The 21886-nt window shown below is 37.5% G+C and overlaps 1 protein-coding gene across 4 annotated transcripts in view; it reads left to right on the plus strand.

Moving 5' to 3' along the window:
- The window catches only part of NRG3 (neuregulin 3), a 1058853-nt gene that overhangs the window by 808504 nt on the left and 228463 nt on the right, over positions 1-21886 (plus strand). For all 4 annotated transcript variants that reach the window (XM_047072600.1, XM_047072602.1, XM_047072601.1 and 1 more), the window contains exon 3: positions 12640-12713. In XM_047072600.1, coding sequence (XP_046928556.1) covers positions 12640-12713 — 74 coding nt within the window. The remainder of the gene's footprint in view (positions 1-12639; positions 12714-21886) is intronic.

Genomic DNA, 21886 nt, shown 5'->3' on the forward strand with positions numbered 1-21886 from the left:
ACTTATTTGTCCCAGGTTACATTTTTCTTTGTTTTAATTACAGACCAAGAATCTTATCCATATCACCCTAAGAAAGAATATTTTCCCTTACATGTCTTCTCTAAGCTTACCTATCCATCCTTACTCATGCTTTTATGAGATTATCCTGATTTCCATATGACATTCAGTTTTAGAATATATTTTACTATCCATTCTTGTCCAAGCTGGTGACATTGATATTGCCACCTCTTTTGACCTTGTTTTCTTACCAGAACTCTAACCAGTTGAATTGTGTTGACTGATCTTCAGTAAAATATAAGCTTTCACTGAAAAGACTGTGAAAAGTTTGGTGCTAGGGATGGCATGTGGATTTAGGAATAGTTTTGCTTTTTAAGAGGAAGGTTAAAAAGCAGAAAGAAGGAAAACAGTGTGGAGGTTCCTCAAAAAATTAAAAATAGACCTACCCTATGACCCAGCAATAGCACTGCTAGGCATTTACCCAAGGGATACAGGAGTGCTGATGCATAGGGGCACTTGTACCCCAATGTTTATAGTAGCACTCTCAACAATAGCCAAATGATGGAAAGAGCCTAAACGTCCATCAACTGATGAATGGATAAAGAAATTGTGGTTTATATACACAATGGAGTACTACGTGGCAATGAGAAAGAATGAAATATGGCCCTTTGTAGCAACGTGGATGGAACTGGAGAGTGTGATGCTAAGTGAAATAAGCCGTACAGAGAAAGACAGATACCCTATAGTTTCACTCTTATGTGGATCCTGAGAAACTTAACAGAACCCCATGGGGGAGGGGAGAGAAAAAAAAAAGAGGTTAGAGTGGGAGAGAGCCAAAGCATAAGAGACTCTTAAAAACTGAGAACAAACTGAGGGTTGATGGGGGGTAGGAGGGACGGGAGGGTGGGTGATGGGTATTGAGGAGGGTACCTTTTGGGATGAGCACTGGGTGTTGTATGGAAACCAATTTGACAATAAATTTCACATATTGAAAAAAAAAGAAAAAAAATAGCAGAAAGAAAACTGGATTTAGAAACAGAATCCATGGGCTGTACTTCCTGTTCTACCTCATATGGCCTTTGATGTTTTAGGCAAGTCCCCATCTTTGTTTTGTAATATGGTCCTCCATAAAATGAGGTGGGTATAACAGACTATTTATTATTTATTAATTTAATATTTAATTTTGTTAGATATCTAATGGTTTATTAAATTTTATATAACAAATATGTATATGTATATATATATATATTTATTAAGATTTTACTTTTTAAGAGAAATTTTAGGTTCATAGCAACACCAAGGTGAAGGCACAGTTATTTCCCATATACTTCTTGCCCCTACACATGCCTAGCCTGCCCTATCAACAACATATCCCACCAGAGTGGTACATGTGTTACACTTGATGAACCTACAGCAACACCTCATAATCACAGAGTCCATAGTCTACATTGGGTTCACTCTTGGTGTTGTACATTCTATGAGTTTGGACAAATATATAATGACATGCATCCATCAATCCATCATTATGGTATCAGGAAGAGTATTTTCACTGCCCTAAAACTCCTTTGTGCTCTGCCTGTTCATCTCTCACCCCACAAACCCTGGCAACCACTGATCTTTTTAGTCTCTATAGTTTTTGCCTTTTTCATTGTATCATGTAGCTAGAATTGTACAGTATGTAGCATTGTCAGATTGAATGGTGTCACTTAATAATAGGCATTAAGTTCTTTCGTGTCTATTCATGGCTTAATAGCTCATTTCTTTTTAGCCCTGAATATTATTCCATTGCCTGGGGGTACCATGGTTTATTCACCAACTTACCTTCTGAAGAACATCTTGGTATTTACAGGCTGTGTCAGTTATGGATAAAGCTGCTATAAACATGTGTGTGTAAGTTGTTGTGTGGACATGAGTTTTCAACACCTTTTGGTAAATACTAAAAAGCATGATTGCCGGGTTGTATGGTCAGAATATGTTCAGTTTTGTAGAAACTACTAAACTGTCTTCAGAAGTGGTAGGTACCATTTTGTATTCTCAGTAGCAATGAAAGGGGGTCCCGATTGCTCCACTACTTTGCCAGCATTTCACATTTTTAGGGTTCTACATTTGGCCATTCTAGTAAGTATGTAGTGGTATCTCGTTGTTTTAATTTGCATTTCCCTGATGACATATAATGTGGAGCATCTTTACATATGCTTGTTTGCAATAGGTATATCTTCTTTGGCAAGGTGTCTGTTAAGGTCCTTGGCTCATTTTTTAATTAAGTTGTTTGCTTTCTTATTGTTAGATACTAAGAGTTCTTTGTATAGTTTGGGTAACAGTCTTTTATCAGATGTGTCTTTTACAAATATTTTCTCTCAGTCTGTGCTTATCTTACCATCTCTTCCCATTGTCTTTCATGTTACATCTTTTTGCTTCTAAAATAATACTGTGGTATTGGGAAATTCTTATTACTGAAAATCAAATAAAGATGTTATAACTGGGTCATAAAGAGTCAGTGATGCAAAGAACTGGAATCACTTTTAAAATTAAATGATTTGCTGTACTTAAATTACTTCATCATCCAAGGGTATATTTTTAAAAAAATAAATATACCAATGTGCTTAAAATGAAAAGCCACTAGCCTTACTCTTATCCTTGCACACCAATTTCCCTACTCCTGAACTTGCATTTCCCTCCCCAAACACATAGGCAAGCTTAAGCCATTTTCATGTGGCATTTTCCTAGTTGTTAACTTCAGATCTCTAAATAATATACTAAGCCTCTCTATCTTGATTTATCTGCTTTGGAAATGGTGCCTTGACTCTCTATGATAACGGAAATTTAAGTCTTTTAAACCACACCACACCTCCTCTCTCTCTCTCCTCCCTACCTGGTTCTCTCACTATTCTCAGTTCTCAAAGTTGGTCTTAATGACACATTTAAGTAAATAGAATAGTGTGGTTAAGAAATGGGGCTTTTTGTGCAAAATTGAGGTTCACCGAGTCACATAATTCCCCGGTTTCCTCCTAACAGGTTTTCAAACTTAGAGTAACAATTATATTTGACTGAGTATCCATTTAAACCTACAAGCCTGTGCCATTTTTTTTTTCAAGGCAAGACCTCACTTTCATCCCAGTCTGAGTTGCATGAGGCTTTTAATATGAAATCACTTTCCATTCAGTCCAAAGCTTCCTTGTTGCTGATGAATGTCATACATAATGAAAGATTATATCCATTTATCCTCAGCAGTAAATCATTTATCACACAAGGGAGATATATTATTGTGAATTCTGATCAAAGCTGCCCACTTTCTTTTGCCGGCAGAAATGCTGCACCCTGTTAGTCGATTGTACAATATCCCGGGAGAAGCAGGGAAAATTATGCCATTGAATGAGGGTTCAGCAAACTCTAGGGGTCTCTAAAATGGCTTTTAAAAAAAATCATGTTTCATGTAGAACCTTCTATGATCCAGGCGTGTGAACTGTAAAAAGTCTTTCCTTGCTTTCTCCACTTAATTAAATGAGAAAGCTGTGGGACTTTTTTGCAGCTTGCTCTGTGATGTCTGTAAAAGGGATTTGTGAATGACACTGTGTGGATATTTTGCCCCCTTTCTTAGAGAGACAATAATTATTACCACTTCTTTTTGAAGCATGCTGTGAGTGGTTTTATCAGTTCGTTTGCTAATGAGCTCCCTCTCTCCTTTATAATGCCAATCATAAAGATGGCTTTTAAATAAGATTTATCTCTCACATTTATTTTCCTTTCACTCTTCCTTATCAAGCTGTGTACCGCTTTGCTGCGGGGAATCACCCACACTCCATTGGCAGGGAACAAGGCTGGCCTCTTTGATCTCTTGTTGATAACATACTCTCACTGTTTCCTTCTGAGAACAGTCCTCCAGGAGTGTCCTGCCTTCTATTTCATTTTGGATTTTAGGTTATAATTGCTCTATGTTACACATGTGTGTTCACTGCTTTTCAAAGGCTGTGGCATGCGGGTGCCTCAACTTTAAAATTATACTGAGTAAGGTGAGATGTAGAATGAAGCAGGAGAATGGGCCCTCTTCCTTCCGCTTCACTTGGGCTGTGGGCCAGCATACTGGTACAGTTTATTCAGAATGGATGCAAAGTAGTAGCTAGTGATTCACACCATCGAGTCACAAGTCTGCATCTAACATTTACAAACAAGGTCACTTCATTTGCTCTTCATCACATTCTTGACATATTCTCTCAATGCTTTGACCATTTAAGAGCTAACTATTGAAATTCCTATTTTCCCCTCTAGACTGTGAGCTCATTGTGTCCCTTGTATGGTTGATAGAAGTAAATGTAAAGTGCCCAGGCTCCTTATCCTTAAAAGAAGAGATTGCTAAATTTATCACATCGCAAAGATACAGTTATAGCAAAATTATCATACATTAATGTTAATCTAGGTGTTCTTGCTGATGGTTCTTACTTCTCTTATGATTCAGAGTCTTTTACTCTCACAGAGTTACAATTGCCAGATCTAGAGACTAAAATACAGGACACCCAGTTCAATTTGAAGTTTGGGTAAAGAATGAATACATTTTTAGTATATGTGTGTCCCAAATATTACATATGTGACACACTTATATAAAACATTGTTGTTTATCCAAAATTCAAAAAGAGGGAGAGAGAGAAAGGCATTGAGCTCTTTCTCTCCACCGTGTGAGGACACAGTGAGAAGGCAGCCAGCTACAACCCAATGGGAGAACCCTCACCTGACACAAACCTTGCTGGCACCTTGATCTTGGAGTTCTGCACTCCAGAACTGTGAGAAAATAATTTCTATTGTTTAAGCCACCCCAGTCTGTGATGCTTTATGATGGTTGCCCAAGCTGGCTGACGTAGTAACATTGGAATGTTTTACTCTCTGGCTAAGTTGTATATTTCTTGCTGAACCACGAAAGGACAAAGATGATCATTACCTTTCTTCCATTGACTAGTCTGGACATGTGAATTAATTAGTCTTCTAATTCCAAGCAAGTAGAGACAAGAGAAGGAATCTGCTAATGTTGGACCTTCAGCATCAGAGAAAGTCTGTGATTGGCTAACTTCTCAATCTTAAGATACTAAGTGAAAATAATAAAGAAGAATCATAGGGAGTATATGTGACAGTAAATCCCAGTTCGCTCTTGGCGGGGAAATAGCAAAGGCAGTCATGGGAATTTTCAATTAACTAGAGAAGTAGGGGAGAGAACCTGACTCTCAGCTGATTTTAATGTTAAGACTTAAATTATCTGCCTAAATTTTCTGATCATTAGGCATGTTTTTTAAGGAATAAGGGTGACATGTGACTGTGCCTGTGTGTCTGTGCCTATGTGCACATGTGCCCAGACCATGCACTAAATTAAGACAGAGATGAGCACCTGAGACCTCAGAGAGGTCAATCACAGACCTCTATCACACTTCTGTGTGGCAGAATTGGGGATCATCGTACATCAGAGGACATGCCTCTTCTACCATAAGAGACTACCTCCCTTGAAAACTAGAATCTTATATTTGTCAAAATATATTTTGTGTTTACTAGGAAATTAGTAATATAGCATTTTCTCAATAAGTTTGAATTGATGAAGCAAAACTCTTTCCACCGTCCTTCCATCATGATTACCCCCTAATCCTTTTGTTCTTGAGAAGGGCAGTTAGTATTTCATTGCCTCTAATGTGACAGTGAAATAATGAAGTCTTCCTGCAAGAGGGCCAATATATTACTCCTTTATTTACCTTTTTGTCTTAAAAAGAGATTATGGCTTATTTTAGTTGTGCTAAAAGCAAACCTAAATTAGGTAGAATAATGTTTTCAACTCACATAGCTGCCTTGAATAATACTGCTGTGCACCCTAACCTATGTAGTACCTTTATGCCATGTCATGTGTGTTAGTTTTGTTAATGAGATTGTAAGCCTGAAGCTCTTGACCAAATAGGGGCAGAAATCTCTATAAAGGCTAAAACATTCATTCAGAATGGACTCCTCAGCCACTCATTGTCCAAAAGTGAATTGCCATATATCGGAGTAAAATCACTTAATGTCAATGAGTTGCTGTCTCTCTGATAGTGATTTGGCCCATGGAGTATGTGGGTGGCTGCTGGATACATGTATGTATATGCATATATATATATGTATGTGTATACATACATACATATATATGTATGTATGTATGTATGTATTAACTTCTCAGACTTACAATCATTCTTTTCATTTCTGACTTCAGCCTCAAATAGTAACAGAATGCAGCATGGCCCCTGGATTTCAGCAGATGTTTTCAGATTCACTTCTAAAATCATAGCAGTCTTATGATGAAATAATTGGCCTTCATTTACTTTTGAATTCAAACTTTGCTAAAGGGACATTTTAAAAAATAAATCTCTCCACTTGCTTAAGATTGCAGTTACAACTTTGTTAGCAAGAAACATCATAGTTGTAAGATGAGTGACATTATAAGCAGCAGTTGCCTCAACCATAGAATTTGTGATAGTTTTGAAAGCTATTGATAACACAATGGAGAATCTTCATGAGTTCAAAGGCAGTTTGCAGTTTAAAATAATGCAAATTCGAATTCTTCCAGTAACAGTTGAAATGATTTTGAAAACGTTACACCTACAGCCAATCTGTAGGTAATTTTAATTCCAATTGGTTAAGTTAAAGATATTGCTGTCTTAATTAGTACTTCTTTTAAATAAGACCACTTAATTAAATTTTACGTTCAACTACAGGAAGTTTACACATTAATCAGTTTCACAGTATTCTCCGTACCCAGATCTAGATCTCAGTTTCAGCAACGAGTGGCAAGGAAAGCAATGTGCTCTAACACCACTAATAACTTTTGAGCCAATAACTCTACGCTGCAGATCCTTATCTAGAAAAGTGTCTGGTCCATCCAACACCCATTTGCATGCAGATGGAGACCTGGTGAAGAATTCTGGCTCCTGTACTCCCCATCTCTTCAATGCTGGGCTATTCACTTGCCCTACTGAAACTCCATTCTCTGTGGTTTTGTTTTGGTTTTGATTTTTAACTGAAAACTGAAATCAAGAATTAGTCTGAAATCAAGAGACATAAATATCATTTTTTTAATAGTAGTGCTTCTAAAGAGTCCCCCCACCTATAGTTGGTGATTTACTTTTAAATTAACATGAAGCTCACGAAGTTTGCCTTTAAATCGAGTGACTAGTTTCTCTGACATGGTTTGCTTAAAAACATTTTTAGGATAAGATAATAACTTACAGATCTAGGTCTTATTTATCATGGCTTTAGTTCCTGATATCTGGGCCATGTTTTCAAATGCTAATCTTGGGAAAGGTAGCTGGGTATAAAACGATTTATGTATCTACCGATTTTCCATGAAGAATGTCAGAAAGTGCCACAGGTCAAGTGAGGGCTTTAAAACCATCCCCAGTTGAGTTTGCCTCTAGTTCAAATACTTCCTGGACATGAGATTTTGGGATAAGATACTTAACCATTGGAATCTGTTTCCTCACTTGAAAAGCTTGGATGACGATTTCACATTCAAAGAATATTAAAAAAGCTAACATTTATAGAGTACTTACCATGAACCACAGGTATTATATAATTTATTCTTAATGATAATTATAGGATAAAGCTACTGTTATTGTTCCCATTTTGTAGATGAAGGAAAGGAGGAACAGAAGCCTAAATAGCTAGTAAATAGCTGATCCTGGATTTAAAACCAGGCAATGCTCCAAACCACCCTGACTCTAAAACGTAAAGTTTAAATGCCTGATGATCTTTCCGTTTTCCCCAACCAAAGTCTGACATTGAGGCTGAAGAGAATTGGCAGGAGATAGAGAAGAATACCTAGAGGGTTTGCTCTTTTTTCAAATCAGTGTTTAATAGGCTCCTTAAAATTGGCAGACTTGTATATCACTGACAAAGTGTCTACTTTCCTGTAACATCAAAGAGTAATTGTCAGTTTTTTTATGAATATAAGTTGATACAGGCAAGAAACAACCCACACAGTTTGCCACCTTTTCTCTTATGAAGTTAATTGATTTCTACTGGTTTAAATTCTATGCCTAAAATCAAGTTTCCAATAAGAAAGCATGTAAACTCTCTCTAAAATGTATGCAGAGACCAGGCACTATACAGGGATTGAAACAAACATTTGAACTTGTTTCTGTCCTTTATACATTTCTCTCTGTAGGTTATGTGAAATGTGTCTTTGCAGATATGCTAGGTATAAAGTCGCTAGTCATAAAAATGGCCAACATACATGTGTAGAGTATCAACTATGTGTGCTTGTTCATTTTTCTCTTTCCTGGTATCACTTCCATTTTATTTAGGTTGAAACTAGGAAACAGCTAGGCTATTAAATGATTTTCATAAAGAGCATCTCTGCAAATACTAAGCAGAGAAGCAAGACTATAAACTCAACACTGTGAATCATTAAGATAAATAAGAGGAAGACATGTTCTAAGAGCCTGTGTATTGGCTGGCCCATGCATGTGCATAACCAACACCCTGACAATCAAGACAGAGTAGGAATAGAGAAGAAGGGAGTGAAACAATGATGACACTTTCTATTAATGAGTAAATAACCAGGAAATCAATAGATAAGGACTAAGAGGCTAGTACAGTTCCCTCAAGGGACAGTTTCCAGGTTATTTGTTTTGTTTTATTTTGTTTTGTTGTTCTAACAAACGGAGAAGGAAAATGCAATCATCATCTGGAAATGTAGGGAGGCCATCAGTCACAAGTGAGAGTTCATTAATTTTCACTCAGAGTCACTACTACGATTAGCTCTAATTTAGGTGTTATTCAAGAAATGGGTTCAAGGAAATAAACTGGCATGGAGTATTGTAAGAGAGGAGATGGGAATGGTCTGAAGTTAGCAGTGTGGGCTGATGGCTATGGTAATCACTTTTAGCTGGCCAAAGGATACGGATTTCTGTGGGAACATCAGCAAGTGATCTGACCATTTAAAAAGTCTCTTTTTTTGAGTCCTTCACATCTAGGCCGGGTGATGTGTTGATCACTTCTTTACCGCACCAGACAAAGCAAGTATTGAAATCCAGCTGACAGTCATGCATGTTGTATTCTCTCATCTTTGCTGGTATTATTCTCTTCTCTTTTGCCCAAAGATAGCTTTCTGAAACTTTTCACTAAAACTGGGCTCTTTCTCCGGGATATTACAGAAGAGGAAACATGAATAGAAGGGATAGCTTGTTATTTTCAGTACAGCTGAACAAGTGGGATGGGGGGCAAGGACCAAGTTGGAAGAATGTTAAATGGAGAAAAAGAGATGCCTGCATTTGAAACTATACAGTAGGCCCTTTCCCTGTAGACAGGCAAGATCCTGATTTGTGATTTGTCTCTGAGGCTCACCAGCAGATACTAGGCTCATTCTCCAAGCTCTTCCCCCCACTTCATTGCTCTTTTATCCACAGTTACCCCTAAACACAGTCTCCCTTCAATCTCTCCCCTGCCCTACCTTACTTTGGACATTGTCTCTTCAACTATGCCCTTCCCTACTTCCTTTTAAATTTGGAAATAAAGCAGACCGCATAATCAAGAACTTAACTGGTTTCAGAAGCATCAGCTCCTTCACCACAGAGTAGATAAACCCAGAATTTATGACTAATTTTTTTTCAAGGTAAAATTTCTTAGCTCTTGCAGACTGAGCATGTCTTGTGGTTGTTTCACTGTTGATAATTCTTCTATTTACGCAACTATTTGTTGACCTTGGCTGTATTTCCTGTCCTGAGCCTGTCCCCTGCTCGTATGCCATTCAGTTGTAGAATCAAAACTTACCTGTAAAACCACCAGGGAATATTGGGATTTGTATTATGGTCACAGTGATACAATGTTTCTGAGGGATAAAGAAATTCCTAGAACAGGGACTGGATGAATTGAATGGAGCTTTGAAAGCAATGCAGAGTAGGAAAAAAAATAGAATATTAACCTCGTTAAGAAAATATTTGGGCTTTTCTAAACACATTTACCATTCAAGATTACACATGTACTTTTAAAATTTTATAAATTCTGTCATGCTATCTAAGATGAACAAAGACCTGTTTATTATATGAATTTCTGTTTTACTTATACCTATATCCTTTCAAAAGCAAACATTTTAAAAAATAAACAATAACAGTTTCAAAATCCTCCCCAAACTAACCAAAGCCAAAATAAACACACAGTGATATTTCTTCAAAGAACTGCTTGTTTCACTGTCAGAAATCCCGCCAAACTCAATCTATGTAATAGATGTGCATCTTGACTTTTTTTTTCTTTGCTTTATATCTTTAATACTGTCCTAAATTCAATCCACTTCATTGGCATTACCTGCTGGCCCATTTGGTCTTTACACTTGGATGGGTCTGAACTTATCAAGGTGACCTATGTGTGATATTTAAATGGAAGTTTTAATTTGTCATTCTTAAAACCCAGCACCAATTAGCAGAGACACTTCCTCCTTAACAAAGGAGCAGGACTGGATGTGTATGCAGTCTTACAGCCTCTGGTGGGTTTCATAGCCTGGCTTGGGCTGCTCCAGCCTCATCACACTTTGGTTATCTACAGCACGCAGGTATGAAGGCAGCATGAAGAACCTTGCAGGGCTATTTTCCTGGTACCCCATGAAGCCTGAGCACTTCAGAATGGGCTCACACTCATGGAAAACCAGTTTAAGCCTACAGAAATGTCAAACGTCTTTCCATAATTTCCTTTCTGCACACAAATGGAATAATGCACTGTAAGTAATGAACCCGTTAAAAAGCAAAACAAAACAAAACAAAACAAAAAATCACTTTCCCTTAAAAGCAACCATCTCCCTAGGATACCATTTCATATTAAATGAAGATGCAAAGAGTAAAAAAAGTCAAGCGTGCTCAAAATCTCCCACACATGTTGGAAATAAAACCTCTAAAAAAGTGAATACGCACTGTGGCACACACCTAGCCTGTAACTCGTTGTTTATGAGGAAATGAAAATTAAAGCACTATGGTTCCAATAATTCTGAATAAAGACACACTAACAACATTAGGGCGGCTTTCAGAGAACAGGAATTTACTTTTTCATCACAAATGTGCTTCGATCCTAAGTATTTTCTGACTTTTTACCATTACAGAACGAGTGATTTGTCTGCCCTATTTCAAGTGCAATAAATGAATTTTAAAAAGTTATGAAAATATGTGGCTGCTTAAACAAATTCTTCCAATAACCCGTTGGGTATCTGGGGTATTCCTATATCAGGAATCTTTGTTCTTAGTCTAGGAGGAAAATTGCCAAATACACTCCAGAGTGCCAGGCTTAAAAAGGTGCTGAAGAGAGCCTGCCTGATTACCTGACTTCCAATTTGGCTCACAATGAAAGGTAGTAAAATTACCTTGGTGCGTTTCAGTTGCTGCTCCGGCTGCAATAGACCTTATCTAATAGTTTATTACACCCAGAAAACAAAGCATATTCTAAAGAAAAAATTCACTGCTCCAGTCTCTGACTGAATGGTCTCTTTGAATTCTTTTGTCGATTTCATAGATTTCTAACAACCCGAGGATTGTTTTAGAAATCAGATTTTTATGCCAGCAGCACAATTTCCTCCTCTGTAAGTAGGACAGATTCATCCCACAAGCAACAATGGATTCTTCCCTGCTTAACTCAAGCATGACAGATTAAGCTTCAAGCAGACCTTGAAATGCCACCTCCCCGATTACAGAGGCAGGTGTTTGGGGTATCGGCCGCATTTCTTCCTTGAACTGCCAGCTGATGAGCCACTGCTGTCTGAGGTGTCCAAGCAACCCCAACTGAGCGAGCTGTGTGAAGACTCCACAGGGGACTGTCAGGGATGAGGTGACACACCTCATTGCGGGTGCTCTCAGACAAATCCCTCGCCCCCAAATTGCACCTGCCTCAGGAAAGTTGCCTTGTACAATGCCTGGCACAGGGCAGGCACCTTGCACATGTTTGTGAATATAAAAGAGAAAAATGAGGAGGGAAAAATACAAGTTTAGAGGAAATGCACATTGAGGTAGATGCCTTTCAGATCTTACCAGATCTAAAATAAATGCTGTTATTTCTGTCTAAGTGGCTAATGATGCTAACTTGAAGAATAGCTATATTAAAAAAAAAAGTAAATAGCTGTTTAAAAAAAGTAAAATTAGCAAATGAACAAACTAATAAAACACAAGGAAGATAAATAAACAAAAATCTACTGATTTTTAGCCTAATGGCCAAAATCTACTGATAAGATTTGATCATTTATATTAGAAAATGATTTTTTATTAGCAAAATGACCCTTAAAATATGATGCTTCCAAAAGAGCATTTGCAGCCTTTTAGAGACTAGTGTATTGCATAAAGAAAATACCTGCATATGTCTGCATTCAGAATTATAATATGAAGATAACTATTATTCATATAATAATGTGAATTTGCTCTGAAGGCCATCTTAAAATGCTATTCAATTTGCTCCTGAGGTATTCCATCTGAAACTATAAAAGCAAAGCAGTGCTGGGGTTTTTGCAGGTAGATAGACTCTAAAATCCATGTGTCAGTGTTAGAAGACTGAATCAAACAATCCAAAAGCATGAATGTACTGTTCTCACATTTGTGTAATTGATGGCTATTTTGCTTGTTGAAATCTTCCACAACAACATGCGTATGTTTGTCATTTATCCCCTTTTCTCAGGTGCAAAGAAGGCTACCAGGGAGTCCGTTGTGATCAATTTCTGCCGAAAACTGATTCCATCTTATCGGATCCAAGTAGGTCAAGCATTTTTCTTCTCTCTCTAATGCAATATGTAGGCAACCCTTACTCTGAGCAACGGTTGCTAACTCAGCTGAAGGCTGTATTTCAGTCGTGTGTCTTGGAAAGCTGCCCAGAGCGGAAGCTGGTGACAGTCATTAACATTCAAAGCTTGTTCAGAACTAACTTGGTCTAAGCCTAGGTCTGGTGTTCTCCCAACAAGGGACCTGGTTTCCAGATTCAGCTCCTCCACTGACCTACACTAGGAACTCCAGCAAACCCCTGTTCCCTTAGCTTTCAGGCTCCCACCAACACCCATTACGAAAGCAAGGAAATAGAAACATAACACAGCTCTTTTTTTTTAGCTCATTATTACCTAAAAGACTGTTATGGAAACTACAGTATCATATTGGTTCTTACCCTTTGCTTGAGAATTTGTGATAACATTAAACCTATTAACCTTTACTGTACTTACTAAAGAAACTATGCATATAAAATTATGTAAGATGTGTCCCAACTGTGAAAACCCCATTTTGAGCAACACTATTTGCGTATTATGGATTATTGTACTGTTGACATTTTTTTTTCATTCAGGAAAGAAGACAATTTGCTAGTCATTAGTTTCTGTAAAAGGTAACATTCTAGTCAAATGTGAATGTTTTGCTTTATTCGGAAATAATCTTCTGTTCTTTCAGTGACTACTACAGTTAAATTGCCAGTGTGGAAAGGAGATTTTTACTGAATCAGCTATTTAGTTCCATGAGGATAATGACAGGCACTTCCAAATCACAGACGCAATGTTATGGTTTTCTGAATAACAAACATGCCTAAGACAAACTTCAACAAAATATTGTGTATCGACAACAGACAGGTTGACTTCCTGTGCGTGTTCACGCCGCTGTATAGTGAACACATCTGGCTATCTTTCAACATCTTTTCGAAATGCATATTTTCATTCCCCCTGCCCCAAATTTCCACCTACATTTCCTTAGGTAAATGCAAAGTTTTTTTAGCAAGGAAAAGTTTTGTTTAATTTCATTTAATTGTGTTTTATCTTGGCAAGACAAGCTACCATGCAATCTTAACTCCTTGCTTCTTTCCAAATTTAGCTCTCCATAAGACAAGTGAAGGTTTCCTAAAATTTAGCAAGCAAGCAAGCCATGGATTATCTCTGTTCTCTGAGATGTGAGGCTCTGGTGTCTAGGAATTACCCTGAAAGGAGACAGTTACTAGAGTATATTATATTTATTTCATCTTGTGATTTTGCCACTTGTTAAGGTGATGTCTCAAATGTATGGATGTGGTTGGAAACATGGATTTGGAATATTAGAAAGCCCATGGAAGAATGGGCTTGCTGATTTCTTTCTTTCATCTTTTTTTTTATTTTGTCTGATGTACCTGGTTTCCTTCTGTTTTCCCCTCTTCCTTCTTTCTCTTCTCTTTACTTCCCTTCTGTTCTCCCCTTTCCTTTATTCTATTTCTTCATTATTTTCTTTCTTCCTTTGAGGCTTCTCCCTTTTCCTTCCCTTCCTACCCCCCTTTCCTCCCTCTGTTCCTTCCTTCCTTCCTTCCTTCCTTCCTTCTTTCCTTTTTTTTTTTTTTTTTTTTTTTTTTTTTTTTTTTTTTTACTTTTCTCATATAGCCATGGAATATCTATCTATAGAATAGAGGGCAGGGTATGGAGGTAGGACTTGCATATGGTACAAAATAGGCAAAATAAACTCTCTTTAGACAGTCTAATCAGACCCTTGCCATCCACTTAGGGTATCATAGTCCATCTCTGCAAAACTGAGGATGAGGCCCACCATAAGGACTGTGCTCCTCAAAGAAAACTGATCTCATAATCAAAGTCACTAAGTCTGAAAACCTAGTCTTAATATGTATGAAATATTTAGTGTGGCAGTATTTCTAATAGTGAAAAACGGACACATTCTGAAAACCAACAGCAAAACTTATGTTTCAGTAAAATACCATATGGCATATCCATAATGCTCTATTAAGTAACCATTAGGGGGCGTCTGGGTGGCTCAATCGGTTAAGCAGCCAACTCCTGATTTCAGCTCCAGTCATGATCTTATGGTTCCTAAGTTCAAGCCTTAGTGCCTGACAGTGCAGAGCCTGCTTAGGATTCTCTCTCACTCCCTATCTCTCTGCCCCTCTGCTGCTCATGCGTGCACTCCCTCTCTCTCTCTCTCCCTCTCAAAAAAGGTAAATAAAACTTAAAAAATTAAAATAAATAAATTGTCATTAAAAGGATACCTGTAAGCAATATTCCTATTAGGTGAAACAACAAGATAGAAAATAATTTTTATGTGAAATTACAGTAGGAATATCCCTTGGTCCAATGGTAGAAAAAAAACCATATACTGAAATGCTGAAAGGGAATTTTAGTATTTGGATTGTGGAAGTATATGATTTTTTTTCCTTTTTCTCCTGTTTCGTATAATATAGCATATAATTATGTGAATCAAAACTCCAGAAAGTCTTGAAATAAAAGCTAAAAAATAAAGCACTGAGAAACCCAATGGATGAGTCCCTGATATACAGTTTAAATGGGAAAAACATTATAACACCATTTATCCATGCGTATACAGTCATTGATTCATTCCACAGATATTTTCTGAACATATGCCAAAGGGAGAAAAACACACGCATACATAAGCATGGGCACGATTCTGGTGGAAACACTTACTCCTTTGTGATCTTGACAGATTCACTTGGCCCCTGAGCCTCAGGCTTATCACCCCAGTAATGGCAATAATAATTCCTACAGGCACCTATCACTAAGGTTGACAAGAAGTCAGTACCAGATAAACATTATCCCACTTCCTTGATTCATCATTATAATCATACTAATATGTATTTAGAGCACACATGTGCCAGTCACTGTGCCAAAGAGCCTTACCTGGCAACTGCTCACATTTTATAGATGAGGAAATTGGGCCTCAGAGATGCTAAATAAACTTGCTCAAGGTCATGCAGCTAGTTAATGTTGGAGTCTACCTTCTGATCCAAATGACTCCGGGGCCCGCACACGCGACTGCAGGGCTCTTCCCTTCCTCCTCCTCCTTCCTCCAGTTATTTCCACTATGACATTTATCACTCTAAATTTCATTGACTGAAACCCAATGACCTGCAGCCAACATTATTCTAAGGAACAATATTTGCACAATTTTCATATCTTAATGCAGCAACTTGAGCTTCCATAGAGATTTAAATCCCTAATGAAATTTTCTTGTCAAAATTCTTGCTGAAGGATCGTTTAATTTGCTGCACATGATATCCTAGAGTGACTCTGCTCTCAGGAAAAAGGCTTCCCTCCAACTCCCTCCCTCTTTTTTCCTCCTTTCTCCCCTTTCTTCTCTCCCTTCATCCTTCATCCCTCCCTCCCCATTCTCTGAAGGCAGGCACAATTGTAGTGAAATCCCAGTTAACAGAGGGTTAGAAGCCTCTGACATTTTATTCTTCCCCAGCCAATGCAGACTTGATTGGAAATGTTCATCTTTCCAATTAATTTAAAAAATAAATAAATAAAACCTCAATATAGGTGTATTTGGGGAAATAATGCCAGGATGTCACTATGAGAAGTCTCAATGGCTACTATGACCAGTGTCTGTACTATGGTCCCAGGCTGGATCCTCAGACCTGCTATTCCAAAACCTCATTTTTTACCCCCCCAAAGAGCCTGTGGTTAACTCCACTCAGGAAGAGTTGTATACACACATGAATCAAACTTATAGAGTGCCTTCATGTCAGTTTTTGAAAAAAATATCTTATGCATATAACTATCAGGTAAATCAAACCCTCATACAGATTCAGTTCACAGAAGCCACATTCTGATCACAAAGATGAGTAGTAAGCATGGGTTCAGTAGCAAACGGTAAGAGGAACAGACTATGGTCAAGAGGAGATGACCGTCTATGAAGGAGTTAGCACCAGCTGATGTAGCATACCTGACTAGCATATATCTATACCCTGCCTCCCACTGATGCCAGCCAGTCCTGCCCATGGATAGCAGCAGTCGACTTCCAGGAAGCCCCACAGTCTTCTAGACAATTTCTGATTTAATTCATTCAGAACCAGTCTCCTTTCCCTCAAACACGGGATCAACCTATACTCCTTTCCGGTTTTCTCTTCCTAATGACCTGTACCCACCCAGGTAAGATACCGTATTCAGCCTTGAGGCAGAGCCAGATGGACCTGAAGAATCATGAGCTGGTCAAAGATTCAGACAGATTGGGTCTCCTCTCTTAGGAGCCCTTGCTGACCTGAGTTATAATGAAGATCCTCATATCATCACTGGCCATTGGAAGCCTGAGAGCAGCTCCAGAGAATGGATTCAGAATGGAATCAAAGAATGGTATGAGGTGGAGAAGACACCCATCCACAGTGAGGGTCCTCCTCCCATGCGGCTGGAAGTAGCCATTACCAGACCTGTGACTTCCTGTCTACATCAGCATCTACCACTCAGGGTCCCCATGGCTGGCTACAGGTGACAAATCATCAGGCCCAAACTTTCGCATGGGGCTTTTATAGCTTAAACTCTCAGAGTCATCTAGTCTCCACAAAGGGAAGATGGAGGAGAACTTAGGATCCAGTCCATATAAACTGTTAAAAGAAAAATCTCCACAATTTACACATCTAATAAATATTCAGCAATTCATGAATGGGGCAGCATCCAAGAGCTGTAGAAGGTGAGAGATTTTTTTAAACCAAAGTGAGTAGGAATAAGGGATTTACACTGGGTGTTTGCTGATTGGTTAAAGCAGGGTTACCTTCTTTATATGGAACAAAGAAGTCTTAGAGCCAGGTCAGGTAACTTGTGTTGAGCAAGCAAGCATGGATTGGTTGACCTTGGCCTTCCTTGTGTGGGAGAGCATAGCATAGAAACTTAAAGTTAAGTTTTGGTTTGCTGATGTGGGGCTTAGCATAAACAATTCCACTTTAGGCCTAATCTGGTTATTATAGTACTGATTTACAGTCACACTTTTGTTTCTTCATATCTTAGAAACCAGGCTCTGCCCTCAGAGTGGCCTGTAAGGTGCCAGAAGCCTGGTCTGGCCATGGTTCAGAGGAAGGCTAGCAGAAAAAAAATGGTGTGGGTTTAAACTTCCCATCCCTCCAACCTGTGTTTATGTGACCCCGACTTCCCAGGAATAATCACTTCGGGAATCCAAAAAATAAATTTGCCCTAGCTTGTGGTTCTAGCTCCAGAGGGAGTACTGGCAGTGAGTCAGTCAACACAGCCCAATTCCTAATGGTTTGCAGGGGCAGCAAATTTATCAGGCCTGAACACAGTAGGTCTCTTTCTTCATGTGCTGGGAATCCCATTCGATCATCACTCACCCAATGCTCAAACCATTCAGCTCAGGGCAGAGTGATGCTGTTTGCAGTGTGGAGCTCAGTGAAGGACAAGGAAACTTGAGAGCTTCCTCAAAGAACCATTGTGGAGCCCCAGAGCCCAGGCAGGTGTTGGCTAAGCAGACACAGGAGGTTTCCTTGAAGAATATCAGTTGGAACTTTCCCAAAGAGACTCATGCTCTGCATTCTTTCTTTTCTCAATTTCATGATTGCATGAATTTTTTTCTACAATTTCTAAATGTTTTCTACCTTATAGGAAAGTGTTTTATGTGTCTACAATTAGATGGAAAAGTGTAAGGGAAGGTGCTCTGAATTAAGAGTTAAAGGGTTTTGGTTCTAATCCTGTGACCACTTGCTCTTAGCAGTGTTGCCTTGGGAAAATCATAGTGTGATTGAGCCTGTTTCTTTATCTGTAGAAGGGTCCTGGTTAAAAGAAGAAAGCAAACCTTAGTACAGAGGTGGCTGTCTCTGCAAGCCATTCAGAGGTGGAGTCAGATGCATAGCTGAATTAATATATCTTTTTGTTCATTCTTTTATTTATTCCATAATTAGGCACATATAAAGTGCACCATGCTATGGCTTCATACAATAATAATTAAGGGCCCTACTATCAATAAACTCATAGTCTAGTAAATTGCCTTTATTTAAATTGAATTGTAGGTGCCAAAGGATGTAATGTCCCCAAGAGAGAGAAAAAATTTTTCATTTATTCATTCATTCAAATGTATTAAGCATTTGAGATAATCTTACCTAAACTTGATGGGTTCTGGTTTTCTTCTTTATAAAGAATAGTCTCTAACCTATATAGTTATTGTTAGGATTAAATAAAACAATTCATTCAGAGAACTTTGTGCTTGGCACATTGTAGGAGCCCAATAAATGTTATCTATTATTATAATTATGATTGTTTTTTTTAATTTACTTAAACAATTATTGTTGCCTTTATAACTGCACAATATACAAGTTACTGAGACAGGTACTTCCAGGAATTAAAAAGCATGAGGCATATTTCCTGACGTCAAGTATCTCCAATTGCATAGAGGCAAGAAAATTTTATAAACAAGAAAAAAAACACACATAAAAGACAAGACAGATTAAGGAAAGATCATAAAAATGGTTGGGCAACACAAGTTCACATAAAGTTAAGGGGGGAGATTTGGGTTGCTCACAGAAAGCTTATCTATGAGAGAGTATTATAATGAGTTTTCACATGGGGTGCTGTGGCTGTGTATACAGGCTGTACATGGCCCAACTGTATAAGGATCATTCACCCTAGATTGAGAAGGATTCTATACAAAGGTGTGCAACGTGGTCCTGGGAAGGAAATTTCCAGTATAAATCAGATGGAGAAAAAGAAGTCTCTTGAGGGTATGCAGCATAAACTGTCACCACCTGTCCCTGGTCTGTTAATCGATATTGATAAGAGGGGGTATCTTCTAGACTGGAATCCACTCAGAATATTTAAGTCTTTTAAATTGCTTTGCTTTCCAGTAGCCACAAAAATATGGTTAGCAGAATGGATCCATTCAAAAATCTGCAACTCTTCTTCAACTCTTATTACCACTTATCTGGACTTGAAAGAGAAGTAACAGAATTGTCAGATTTTAACCATGCCTCTGTCAATTTCATAAAGTCTATCAGTTCTGTCAGATCTATGGTTTTTTCTCATTCAGATGCTATTATCTTCAAATCTACCCTTTTAATTTGTACAAAATACCTAACATTTACCAATTAAACATGCAAATGCACCCAATTTCTAGAACCCCCAGGAAGGTAAATATATTTATAAACAAAGAACAAAATTCCCAGCATCACATCATTCAGAGATAACCACTAATAATCATTTTACTGCATAGCAATCCAACTATTTTATAATTTTCATGTGGAAATATATATGTGTGTGTGTGTGTGTGTGTGTGTGTGTGTGTATCTGTATATACATGCAGTATCAATCAATATATTGAAAGCAAGATGTCTAGGGCCAGATACCATTGCCTCCCTCAGCGTCTCTGCTCTACTTCTTTCTTCCCAGCTTGCTAACTGCTGCTTTCTCTAACTTAGCCCTAGCTTGCTGAGGGTCTACTCCACCTAGGACAATAGTGGACTGTCCTTATGCCTGCTCAGGCTGGCTGGTCTTAAGACAGTCTGCATCCTGCCTTTCTTGTGTGTGGCCCACAGCTAGTCTACAGGACCTGCCAACATTTCTGTTGTCCGAACATGCTCTTGAGAGTCATCAGACTCTCAGAACCAAATGGCTTTCTCACCCATCTTCCCCTGCTCCTTTAATGTTTTCTGAGTCAGCGAGAAAGATCAAGTGTTATGGAATGGCTCTAGATAGTTCAATTATTTCCTTTATAAATTCTACATTTAGTGATTAGTCTCACACTTCATTATCTATTATCCCTTTTATTGACACCTTACATCAAATGTGAGGTATGAGGAATTAAATTCTAACATTTTGCTGCATAATATGTTAATTCTTCTTAAAAGTTGGAATCATTCTATACATACTTTGTAATCTGCTTTTTGTCATCACTTAGTATATTATGACCTTTTCCCCCACAGCATTATATAATCCTATATTTTTCTAAACTATTAATTTAAAGAGTCTAACATTATACACATATCATATAAATTATTTACCAATCTTCTATGCTGGGTCATTTAGTGTATTTCCAATTTTTTGTGATTACAGTGATTGATAAGCATTATGCATAAGTCTCTACCTTGTGGTACAGATTATTTTTTAAGAATACATTTCTGGACTTTTTATATACTTTGAAAACTTTTTTCTCCTGAAAAGTTATATTAATTTATATTTCCATGAACACAGTATGAGAAAGTTGATTTTACTTTTTCCCCCTCACCAGAAATGAATAGAATTTTTTAGTTGATAATTTTATAGGGAAAATTATAGCTCACTAGTGTTTTAAAAAGAATTTCTTAGATTACCAACACAATTGAATACTTTTTAATTTGTATATTGATCAGTTGATCAGTTTCATTTCTACTTTTGTGGATTTTTAAATTATTTTCCTTGCTCACTTTCAAGTCTGATAACTTTTTTGTCTTCCTTAAAAAGTTTGCTATTTTGAGGATAACAAACTGTGCACTATCACATGTTATAATTTTTCTAGATTGCTCTTTGATCTGTTACTTGTGTTTTTTGACACACACAGAAGTTTTGCCTTTTATGTGATCAAATCTATCAGCTTTTTTAAAAAGTAGTTCATATGTTTTAATACTTGGGCTTCTTTCACATGAAATGAGATAAATATTTTATTAATTTAACTATTAAAATTTGATTGTCTATATAATTTAGTATGACCATGTATGTATGTTTGGTTGCATATAGTCATAATCTGCAATTTATATTCATGAGAGAGTGAAGGACAAGTTCTATGAATAATTACAAAGACCAAAAAAATGTGAAACAGTACTTTATGGTCTCCCATATTTGTAAAATATATGTTTACATTTAATACATGAACTTCAAAAAAAATCTAGAAGGCAATGCATTGCAAAATGTGGTAGGATTATACATAATTTTTCTTACCAGTATTTTTCTGTATTCTCCCAGTTTTCTATAATACATGTTTATTAACTCAGTAATTATTTAAAGGATAAAAATAACAACAAACATTTTTTTTAATTCTTACAAATTTTTTAATTCTTTTGTGTGTGTGTGTGTGTGTATCTCCATTTATTTGTTTATTTGTTTGATTGGATTCATCCATTCATTCATCCATGTGGATTCATGGACATTTACTTTATTCCAAAGGATTGTCTGTACACAGACAATCTCAGCTGAAAATAGCCCTTTGCTTTC

The sequence above is a fragment of the Lynx rufus genome, unplaced genomic scaffold, assembly GCF_022079265.1.
Source record: "Lynx rufus isolate CCGP_SWC_20201006 ecotype Redwood Valley unplaced genomic scaffold, mLynRuf1.p SCAF_11, whole genome shotgun sequence".
NCBI lineage: Eukaryota > Metazoa > Chordata > Mammalia > Carnivora > Felidae > Lynx > Lynx rufus.